We start from the raw sequence: 12,044 nt of genomic DNA, 5'->3' as shown, positions 1-12,044 counted from the left end.
TGAGTTTTAAAATTAATTTTTTCCTCTTCCCCCTACTCCCAACTGTTAGATTTTTGGTTGAAATTGCATTTAAAGTGTTAATCATTTGGAAAAAAACTGGTATGCCAATAGTATCAAATCTTCCCATCTAAGAACATGGTCTATTTCCCAAGTCTTTCTTTGTCAGGAAATTTTAAAATTTTAAAAAATATGTCTTACATAAGTCTTACTATAGTTATTCATCAGTATTGTTAATTTTTGAAAAATCTTGAATTTAAGTGGTAATTATATGCAATAAATGTGATTATCTTATTAACCTTTTGATAAATGAGCATGTTTTTATAATGCTAGCACTGGAGTATAAATGAATACTAATGATTTATAAAATATATTTATATTTTCCTTGCTAGACTACGCTTGATGCTTTGAAGGATGAGGTTGTTTCTGTTGAAAATGAACTTTTAGAATTGCAAGAAGTAGAAAAACAACAGAAAGCCCTTATTGAAGTATATAAAACTCAGGTGACTATTGCACTGATTTTAATGTTAAATTATATATATACATACACACACACACACACACACATATGTTATAGAGCTGTGATGGAATATATGTCCCAGGTATTTTTTAAGGTCCCATATATCATTATAAGTAGATGATTCTGCTGATTCCTGATTCAGACGTTGACTGTGTATGTATTGGCTATTCCTAAAAGTAGATCTAAAATTAGTTACATAGGTATAATGTGAACCTTCTGTATAATCTTGTTAAATTTAGTTATATTTATTTGTCATCTTATATTTTTAATGGTATTTACAAAGCATAATGACTCCCTTCTAGGGTCATTAAAACTCAGTACTCTCTCTTTCCTGATAAATAAAATTCTGATTTACTCACACGAAAGACCTGGAAGAGAATATGAAAATACATGTGGTGTGGAATAGAGCAGTGTTCAATGGCAATTTATGCAAAACCTTATGTTTTGGAAACATAGTATTCAAGAAAAACTTTATGAGAAAGATGGGACTTATCCAGGTCCTTCCTTTAGCAGTGGTAACAATCTGGTCAATAAAGAGCTAGATTTTACTAGCAGAGAGAGCATTTGAATTAAGCGTAATGAATTATTAAAGGTAAAAGGTAAATTTTAAAGGTTAAAGCTTAAGGAGGGCATTCTGTAGATAAGTAGGAAAGAAGTTCATCTCGATGGTTTAGATGGGAAGATGGAGTTTGGACATCCAGTGAGAATACTGCAGTCATGAAGAACTTACCAGAGGTAGGGTAGAGGCTGTGGTGGACTGTGGCCCTGTTACTGAGAATGTCAGCTAGGTCCTCCAACTGAGTATTTGGGTTTAATCCTTAGCAAGAATAACATGCATGTTCTAGGCTCTGGGCTTTGTATAAAGGGCTCAGGCTTTTTTTTTTTTTTTTTTTTTTTTTTTTTAGCATTGTTTTGGAGTGTAAAATAATTGGTATAGGAGCTAGTTTGGACCAGAGGTTGATTTTTATTTTTTAAACAAAAATGTATTTTGTTTAATAAATGTGACTTTTCCCAAATCTGCATGTGGACGTACATGTCAATATTTCAATTACTTCTTGGTCTCCAGATTTTTTTTTATTTCTTTAAAGTGATATTGACCTGCAAATAAAGATCTTGCTAATATTCAGCCTCAAGGAGAGTCTAGAAGTACTAATGGGAAAAGACAAATCATAAAAGGATTGTGTATTGGAGTAGAGCACTGAGTGAGGAATGGCATTAGGTAAAGATGCTGAGGGTATTGATAAGGAAATGATTTGTTTATAATTAAAAATTCAAATGTTTAGCTTTTTATTTTACATTAAGGTCTTAATAAAATGTGTTACTCTAATATATTTTATTTTCAGATACAAAAGTTGCAAGAAGCAGCTGAAATGCTGAAAAGCAGATGTGGAAATTTGCTACATGAAAATAACCTAATTACAAAAAACAAAAATAAAAAATTAGAGAAGGTGAGTTTGATGTTTTAAACAATCAAGTAATACTTATATTTTTGTACTTTATGAGTATTATACATATTCCTTCATTGTAGTCATTTTCTTTAGTCTTGACCTAGGAATTATCTGTCTTAAGTCTCTGTAGGAGTTTGTTTTCTAAGGAGATAATGTTTCTTCCAGGCTTGAAATGTTTGTTTGTATGAATGTTTTTTTACTTTTTCCTTAATATTTGGAAAATAGCGTAAATGTTTAATTTTTCTGATATAAGAGCAGACTCACATATCTCAAAAAAAATGGTTATCACTTATCATTGGCTTCATCAGCCATAAATATGGAAACTTGAGTAGCTCTCATTTTTAATCCCACCTTTTTGTTTTTGGTACTAAATCTTTTGTGTCTAAAAGCAAAGTAAATATTCTCTGCTAAGTGCTTTTTGGAAGAAAAATAATATTTTAAAAAAACAGCAACATTTCCTTTTTTGTCACCCCATTGCAACAGAATGAGGGAAAGGCCAGTGTTGGCAAGTTTTGATGTTTTTGTGAATATTTTTAACTTTTTAAATGAAACCGCATCTCTCTTTGGGTCTTCTCATGTTGTTTTGGTAAGGAAGCAGTGAAAGTCGTAGGACACTGACTCCTGGCTGGAGAGGTCATGGGATGTTACCAGGCACTTCCAAGTGAGTTTAAAAAGGTGACTGTCTGCATTGCCCCCACTTCTTGGGATTGAGAAGTCTGAGTGAAGCACAGTGTGAAGAAGAGGTCAGCCAGAGCAGGCATTCTGCTGGTTAAACAGAGATAAAGATAGCCCACCAAACATGCAACTTACTACTTTCTTAGAATTACTTTTTACCTATTTTTAGCAGCACATCTAGCATTTCATGTGTCCTGGTCTCTCTTTCTCACAAGACACACCACCACAAAGGTCTCCTCTTTTGCTGGGCAGCACTGTAAATAAAAGTCTATTAAAAAACCTGTTCAGAAGGCTGATGGGGCACAAGCCTGTGATTTTCAGATACAGTGAGGTCACAGTGTCTTCTAACTGGTATTAAACCAGAAAGGTCATTTTTTATGAGGCACTTTTTCCTTTTCCTTTTCTACTGTTAAATCTTCTGGTGTTCTCATGAGCTCTTGGGTGTTTGGGGACCCAGAGGTATGCTTTGTTCTTATTTTATCTTTTGTGATCAAGAATGCCAGATGTGCACAGTAGCTCTTGGTGTTCCCTGTCTTAAGGCAAAGTCTGGCTTTTGTGTTTTCCTCCCTATAAACATCCTAAATGCCCTAAGTCTGGTTATTTTTTCTTAATTGTGAAACATTTCTTAGGGTTGCTTCTTGTCACATCTCCACAAAAGTGCCACTGTGAGGCACTTCAGTAGCCAAAGAGATGAATATAGGTACAAGTAGAGAGACTTGTTCATAGTAATATTAATGATGAAATGACCGTCTACTGAGGACTGATCATATTAGCTATCTTAACATAATACCCAGTAAACCCCACCAATCTGGACTAAAATGAGTGCAGCAAGGCTGTTCTAATTGAAATATCTGAGTTACAAGATTGAATGACAAAGTGACAATTACTTTAGACTGTTGGCTGGACAGTGGAAAATGGCCATACCAGCTTTACTAGTAATAATTATGCTTCAGGGCTGCCTGGGTGGCTCAGTCGGTTCAGCGTTTGCTTTTGGCTCAGGACATGCTCACAGGGTCCTAGGATTGAGCCCCGCATCGGGCTCCCTGCCCAGTGGGGAATTTGCTGCTCCCTCTGTGCTCATTCTTTCTGTCTCTTTCTCTCTTGCTCTCTCTCAAATAAACAAATAAATAAATCTTAAAAAAAAAAAAAAAAAGACTATGCTTGAATATAAATGACAGGATTCAAAAAGTTTGCTTTCCTAAGTAGGTTAAACATTCTCCCTGTAGGCCGATATAACTATATGCACTTACTCAACTTTTTAAAAAACTATTTAAAATTTTTTAATTCTAATGTAATTAACTTACAGTATTATAATAGTTACTCAACAAACTTTTTGAAAACTAAAGTACAACCCACTTTTGAGGTATGTGTTCTTGTTAGCAGAGTCTAACTTAATGTTTATCTGTATCTTTTTGGTTGAACTTTTTGTTTAAAACCCTTATACCTAAGATACATATTATATTATGAGGCTGTCTAGTATTTAAGATAGTAAAAACATTAATGCTGAATGTGTGACCTTGCACTTCTTTCCCTAATGCTACAACTCAGATGAGAGGCCAGATGGAGTCTCATCTGAAGGAGTTAGAGCACGTCCAGGATTCGTTGACGGGAGCAGAACGGAGACTTCACGAGTGTCAGGAGAGTCTGCAGCACTACAAGGGGAAATGTGCAGACCAGGCGTGCACCATTAGGGAGCTTCAGGGCCAGGTGTCCGGCCATTATTCTGCTTTCTACTAGATATGTTAAAGGAACACTTTGGAATGATTTCACCAGTTGAGGGCACTCATGTCAGGGGTTGAGTTGTTGGTTTGTTTTTTTGTTTGTTTTGTTTTGTTTTGTTTTGTTTTGTTTTTACTCCCATCTAAATCAGCTTATCAGTTTATTGTAGATACTTATTTTATCATGAAAAATTGGTAACTAACATTTCTCATTTTAGTTTTTTCATACAAATATGTATTTAGGTATTTCAGAACATGGTAATAGCATGAGAGAAGGACAATGCTATGTTCATATATATATTTTTTGACATCAGGATATGCTAAATTATTGTAATTTACCTTATAAAAAGTATGACTTATTTCAATTAGAATTATGCATAGAATTCATTTGGGATTATTCTCAATTACTTTCTTTCTAAATTATACTTTTTTACTCCCTCTGAATAGAGATTATGGGTCCCTAGTTAGTCACCCCATAGCCACATCCCAATTCAATGCCTAGCACAAAGTAAGTGCTTAATAAATGTTTGTTTTTTTTCAAAGAAGCATGTACGTGTTTTTGGTGATTTGTAAAACAATTTTAGGAACAATTCCCTGTCTTCCAAATGTAATCTGGATTTTACTTTTGAAATGCATCCTGTTTTTTAAAAGCATACAAGTAAAATTTTGGTAAATTTAAATCTCTGAGAAGAGATTTTTCTAGGAAAATGTCAAATCCGCATAGATAACCTAAATAATTAATTAAATTATGAGAAAAATGTTATTTTCAAAGCTTCTTAAAATAAGAATAGCTTTTGAAGCAATGGGAAGATATTCTTTCTTGTATCAGGAATTGTCTTTGGTTGATTTGTTTTATTTTGTTTCTCACAAATATAGTTTTTACCTGTAGCTACAACTTCATAGGTAGTCAATTATCAATCACTATCTTTAGTTAAAACAGGAAACTGTAAGAGTACCTAAAAATCCATCAAAAGGAGATTAATATTGTTAGTCTTCAAATTCACGTGATAAATGTCCTTTTTCATTAAAGCATTGTTCAGAATGTTTTAGTTGCCATCTTCCAGAAAAAATTTTAGTAGGTGATTTTTTGAGGCAGTGTTTTTAGAATTAACTAGGAATTTAGGACTTTGTTTTTTAACAGTGTAATATTTCTTTGTGTCTCTCTGTGTAGGAGTAATAGTATTTATGTATTCTTGTTTTTTTTATGATTATTCTAACAATAAAGTACATAGATTTCTTTGGAAGTTGATTATAAAGGAAATAACCAAGAAAACTTTATTTTTCCCCTTTTAGGTTGATGCAAATCATAATCTTCTGAGAAAGCTTTCTCTGGAAGAGGAAAATTATCTTATTCAGTTGAAGTGTGAAAACCTTAAACAGTAAGTATTAAATTGACTTAAAATTGGTGTTACATTTTTCTCTACGCACTATAATTTTAAAATATATGTTTTCTGTAAAAAGAAAATTAGAACAGATGGATGCGGAAAATAAAGAGCTTGAAAAGAAGCTGGCAAACCAAGAAGAATGTATTAAGCATAGCAATCTTAAGTTTAAAGAGAAATCTGCAGAATATACAGCATTGGCCAGACAGCTGGAAGCTGCTTTAGAAGAAGGAAGACAAAAGGTACAGATGGCCTTTATTTAGAAACTTTTTAATTAGTTTACCAAAGAGTCGTCTTTTTAAACAGACAATATCTCATCTTACCAAACCTACAGTTATTGTTTTTATCCTGATGACAGGGTGAAGAGAGCAATTACATTTTTGTTTTTTTACCTACTTTTCCCTTTTGGACCTAAACATCTGTATTACTGGTACAGTTACTTAACTAGGTAAATGGTGATGTGGCAGGGTAAAAGGCAGAAATGGAAAACATGAAGGAGATCCCCCTCCTTCTTTTTGTTTTTTGTTTTTTCAAATAAAACCAAAGCAATTATGCAAATTAGTAAACATTTTGGTTTTGATCAGGACCTAGTGAGCTGTGGAGCTCAACTCCCTTTTCTTTTGGCCAATGTTTTTACATGAATACATGCAAGAATTAAATTCCAGTTAATCCATTTTGCTAGCCTTTAATAAACATCTCACTGTGTGTCAGGCACACTGCTAGTATTTGAGATGCAAAGATAATTAAGACCTAGTTAGTTCACAAGCTGCTCAGCAGTTTCCCCGGTGTTATCAGAAACCTGCGTGCAGAGGGCAGGGAGAGACTGTAGCAAGAGGCAAACCACTCCAGGTTGAAAGGAGACAGGTTTAATAAGCAAGGGAACATGAGGGTTGTCTTGGATGACCACAAGATGAGTAGATTTCTACACCCACTTGACAGAATCTTAAAAGTTTGTGTACAGGCCCTTAACTAGGCTCAGTCATATACCCAGTCCAAATAGCTTCAATACCCCATTCCTTTCTCAAGGCTCCTTACTTGGAGCGGCTTCTGAGAACTGAGGAGGAAAGCAGAACACATACCTATCTCAAGGACAGGGGAGAAGGTGGGGAGCTTCTAGTTGCCCAGGTCCAGCTCGTGGGTCACCCGGAGGTCATGTCTTTTTATAACTTCTTCCAAATACCTGGCTTCAGTTCTCAGGACACTCATAGTCCAGTGGGAAGATAATATGTGAACAGACAAATGTCATCCAGCATGTAGGTGCCATAACAGAGGGAGTGTACAAGGTATACTGGAGGACATCGTTAGTTTAATATGGGGGCGATAGGAAAGGATTCAGGAAAGTCTTAAAGAAGAGGTAAATTTATCAAATGACTTGAAAATGTAATCGTAAAAGGACTTAAGATGGGCTTTGGAGTCCAGCAGGAACTAGATTTGAATTCTGGCTCTGACACATTACACCCTGACCCAGAGTGAATCACTTTTTTCTTTCTTTCTTTTTTTTTTTTTTCAAAGATTTTATTTATTGAGACACACAGAGAGAGAGAGAGGCAGAGACACAGGCAGAAGGAGAAGCAGGCTCCATGCAGAGAGCCTGATGTGGGACTCGATCCAGGGTCTTCCAGGATCACGCCCCAGGCTGCAGGCGGTGCTAAACCGCTGCGCCACTGGGGCTGCCCTGAATCACTTCTTTCAACTTCTTTCACTTCGTTCCTTTATTGGTGAAATGAGGATAATGAATTTCTTCATCAGACTGAATGATGCTAAAAAGAGATTATCTCTACCATGATGACTCTCAGATATGTATCTCTACCCCAGACTTTCTCTCCCCTGAAATCTAGACTCAGATATTCTGCTACTTATTTGACATCTCCACTGTTAATAGGCATCTCAGACTTAACATGTCTAATACCAAGTTCTGAATCTTTCCTTCTAAACTGTCTTCCACACATGTCTTTCTCAAGCCTGTTAATGGCAATTCCACATAGATAAAATCTGATATCCCGACAGTCCCAGTGGCGCAGCAGTTTAGCGCCGCCTTCAGCCCAGAGCATGATCCTAGAGACCTGGGATCGAGTCCCATGTCAGTCTCCCCACGTGGAGCCTGCTTCTCCTTCTGCCTGTGTCTCTGCCCCCGCCTCCCCTCTCTCTCGGTCTCTCATGAATTAATAAATAAAATCTTTTAAAAAATCTGATATCCCTGAAGTGTAGCTCTTATATCACAGGTGTCTTATATATACATATGTATATTTTGATATTTTTTGATATATATAAATATAATATACTTTGATTTTTTTTAACTCTGAGAAACCAATTTAAATTGACTTTGAAACATACATCATTGAATAAAAGCTAAATAGTAGAATGTATTGCTAATGATAGAAATGTAATCTGGATTTCTCAGCCCCATCAACCTTTGAGAGGAAAATAAATGGTTTTATCCTGGGTTCAGCCTAAGTGGACTTCAGAAATGCTAGGTGTTCTCAGATTCCTTCTCAGAAGTATTCAGAATCCCCAGAAATGTGATTGCCTTCTTCTGTCTCTCCTGCTGCACTGAAATGTGGAGCTGTCTCTGTCTCTAGTTCTTGCCAGGTGAGGAGTACCATCACTGCCTTATCACCATTGTCCATTCTGAGGACATCGTCAAGGGCTCTTTCTCCTACAGCTTCCGATCCTGCCAGCATCCCTTATACACAACTGCCCTTGGAATTTGTACAAAAGAAATCTTTGTAGATTACCTTATAGTAACTCAGAACTGAGTTTATAGGAGTGTGGTTAGAGGACAGTCCTTCCCACTAGCTCCTTGCTCCTGAACTAGTCCTTGCCTCAACACTTACCTTGTGGCTCCAACACAACATTCTTACAAATAGGTTCCCATGTATTTTAATTGTTGGATGAACATAGCTAAACTAGACTTTCTGCTAGAATATGCAATCATAGAAATAAGAAAACTCAAATTCAGATCACTTTGGAAGTGAATGAATGAAAAAGCTATCTCCTTTGTGCATGTGAGTGAAGTGTATATGTCCCCTACCCTGCCTAATCTCATCCATCCAGTCTATAGTCAGCACTGAATGAGAACTTTCTGTGTACCACCACGGTCTGGACATCATGGTGAATATAAATACAGTAAAATATGCCCACTAGTCTCAGTAGATTATGAAAATATATTATTGGGCAAAACACCTACCTGAGTCACAGAGCAGTGCAAATATGTATACATCTTCCATCTCAAACTAATTTTGCAGATACTTATACTGCAAAGAGAAGTAAACATATGTTTTTGCTCTATGTGTTTCCTGAGAATAGAACATCATTAAACATCTTGTAATTAAAGTATCTGTTCAGAGAAAGAGGTACAGTTATAACTATGTCAAGGTTTTAGATCATACTTTTAAAAAAGCCTATTTAGTTATTTTACTCTTTTAATGAAAATTACAGGTTTCTGAAGAAATAGAGAAAATGTCATCTAGAGAGAGGGCTTTACAGATGAAAATATTAGATCTGGAAACTGAGCTTAGAAAGAAAAGTGAAGAACAAAATCAACTTGTTTGCAAAATAAACAGTGTAAGTATTAGTATGACTTAATGTATTTTCATAAAAAAATAAATTAGCATTTAACATTCTTACCATGTAATTGACTTAAAGTATGAAGTGAGGGGAATCAGGACTCTTGCTTTTCTGATAATATTAAGGATAACAAATAATCTAAACCATGAAAATTTAAAATGTCATGATTATGCCGAAGAATTATTACTATGGATCCTTGGTAGCTCCTAGCACATTTCCCCAAAGCCTCGTCTGGCCCTTTCCTGCATATTACTTTCACACGACAGCTGCTTAATGAAAGTTACAGATATAATCTACTCAGGAATTTCTGGTATGAATTTTTCATTTTTTTAAGATACACAATTTAAACTCTTATGAATTAGATTTTGATATCTGTCTTGAGTAATGAATATTATACTTTAGAAAGTGATGAGTTTGTATTAAGTAAATATTCAGTGTTGTTATATCTGCATATAAGATAGGTGCTGTGGGCCACTCAGCCATGAAATGAAAATCCTAAATTGGCTGTGTTTAATTAATCTTCTGATGTCTCTTCCTAAATATTCATGAAAATCGTCATTTGGCATAAGATACTACAGAAGCTAGCACTAGTCATGACTAAATTACTTCAAAACTGTATACTTGATGACATAGAAAATGATGATAGAAAAAAAAAGAAAAAAAAAGAAAATGATGATAGTTTATCTTTTCTGGGAGCCGGAGACACCATAGAAACTGTTTTTTTCATTCCCAAGTGTATAAAAAGTTGAAAACGTGAAAGGTTCAGAAGTTAGATTATTTTTGACATGCAGTATTAGTTTAATTTTATCGCCATCAAAATTTCCATGGCAACTTCATCAGAACAAACATTTCTCACTTTTAATTTAACATGGATCTTCCCTTTATTCTCTCTTTTATTTATATATTTTTATTTTTTTCACCATCAGAGTTTCTGATACTGTAAAATATGTGTAATTAAAGCTTCTGAAAAAATAAGTACTAACATGAGTTGGGTTTCTCTATAATAGTCCCAATGCTTGGTTAAAGCTACCAAAATAAAATAAATAAGTTTAAGGTGTGATGTTCTAGGGCACCTGGGTGGCTCAGTTGGTTAAGTGTCTGCCTTCAGCTCAGGTCATGATCCCAGGGTCTTAGGATCCAGCCCTGTGGTGGACTCCCTGCTCAGCGGGGAGTCTGCTCCTCCCTCTCCCTCTGCCTGCCACTCCCCCTGCTTGGGCTCTCTTGCTCTCTCTCTCTCTCTCTCAAATAAATAAATAAAATCTTAGGGGCACCTGAATGGCTCCATGGTTGAGCATCAGCCTTTTGGTTAGGTTGTGATCCCTAGGTCCTGGGATCGAGTCCCCTCTCAGGCTCCCTGCATGGAGGCTGCTTCTCCCTGTGTCTCTGCTCTCCCTCTGTGTCTCTCATGAATAAATAAATAAAATCTTGATAGATAGATAGATAGATAGATAGATAGATAGATAGATAGATAGATAGATAAAATCTTTAAAAAAATATTGGGGCACCTGTTTGACTCAGTGGTTGAGGGGTCTGCCTTTGGCTCAGGTTGTGATCCCGGGATCCTGGGATAGAGTCCTGCATCAGGCTCCCTGCAGGGAACCTGCCTCTCCCTCTGCCTGTGTGTCTGCCTCTCTCTCTGTGTCTCTCATGAATAAATAATTAAGTAATCGTTAAAAATAAAATTAAGATGTAATGTTCTATTAAACCTGATAATTTTTACAGTAGTAAAAATTGAGAATTGTAAGCACAGATTTCGATATTGCTGAAAAATGAGTCTATGTGTTCTGTCCCTTCCAGGGAACAGTTCCATGGGCAGGTCCGTGTTTATTTTGTATACATATCTTAGCTCCAGTTGAATTGTAAGTGCCCTGAGAGCAGGTCTCATAGCTGATTATATCCCAGTGTCTTCCTCGGCACCCTGACCACACAAGCAGGCTTCTTCACAGTTTCTGTTCAAGTGCTTCAGCTGGGGCAGAGTGAATGCACAGACCCAAGCATGGCCTCACTCCCTTAATCCAGGCCGACCTGCCTAAAGCCTGAAATGTCTTTGGAGTCTAACATATTATCCTGAAATCTATGAACATTTTATATTCTACCCTACAATATAAGTGTGTTCTTAGGAATATTTTTCTCTCCAAACTGTTGAGTAAAATGGATGTTCCACAAAGATTCACTATATTCATTCTGTAACTTCCTGTAGCCAGCCTAGCACATTGCTTCATACCACTCCACTGCCCCCAAGGGGCATCACTCAGTTTCAGAAGTAATCAGGTGTATACCTGATAGGAAGGAAATAAAAGATTTCTCATTTTAAAGTGCCTGCATTTCAATTGGAAGTTAAATGATAACGGCAGGCTATCTATCTGAAGTATTTTCAGTGAGTAGACCTACTTGAGAATTTATTTACAACTGAGTATTTTTAAAGAATATTATTGGGCTTTTAATTTTTCCCTCAAATAAAGAATATAATTTTTATTTTTATTTTTATTTTTTAAAAGATTTTATTTATTTATGATGAGAGACACAGAGACACAGAGAGAGGCAGAGACACAGAGGGAAAAGCAGGCTCCAAGCAGGGAGCCCGACGTGGGACTCGATCCTGGGACTCCAAGATCACGCCCTGGGCCGGAAGGCAGACGCTTAACCACTTAACCACTGAGCCAACCCGTCTCAAGAATATAATTTTTAGAGTTCTTTTTATTTTTAAAGGATTCTAAAAATAAAATGTTCATATTAT

The 12,044-nt window shown here is 35.9% G+C and overlaps 1 protein-coding gene across 10 annotated transcripts in view; it reads left to right on the top strand.

The window, feature by feature from the left end:
- Positions 1-12,044, top strand: part of ODF2L (outer dense fiber of sperm tails 2 like) — a 179,576-nt gene that overhangs the window by 166,181 nt on the left and 1,351 nt on the right. For 9 of the 10 annotated variants that reach the window (XM_077905302.1, XM_077905301.1, XM_077905305.1 and 6 more), the window contains 6 exons: positions 390-500; positions 1,861-1,965; positions 4,189-4,347; positions 5,652-5,737; positions 5,820-5,982; positions 9,179-9,304. In XM_077905302.1, the coding sequence (XP_077761428.1) occupies positions 390-500; positions 1,861-1,965; positions 4,189-4,347; positions 5,652-5,737; positions 5,820-5,982; positions 9,179-9,304 (750 nt within the window). The remainder of the gene's footprint in view (positions 1-389; positions 501-1,860; positions 1,966-4,188; positions 4,348-5,651; positions 5,738-5,819; positions 5,983-9,178; positions 9,305-12,044) is intronic. The other variant, XM_077905307.1, reaches the window with a different exon arrangement.

This window comes from Canis aureus, chromosome 8 (assembly GCF_053574225.1).
Source record: "Canis aureus isolate CA01 chromosome 8, VMU_Caureus_v.1.0, whole genome shotgun sequence".
Classification (NCBI taxonomy): domain Eukaryota; kingdom Metazoa; phylum Chordata; class Mammalia; order Carnivora; family Canidae; genus Canis; species Canis aureus.
Note: the sequence above shows the minus strand (reverse complement) of the source record. Positions and strands in the feature narration are given on the sequence as shown.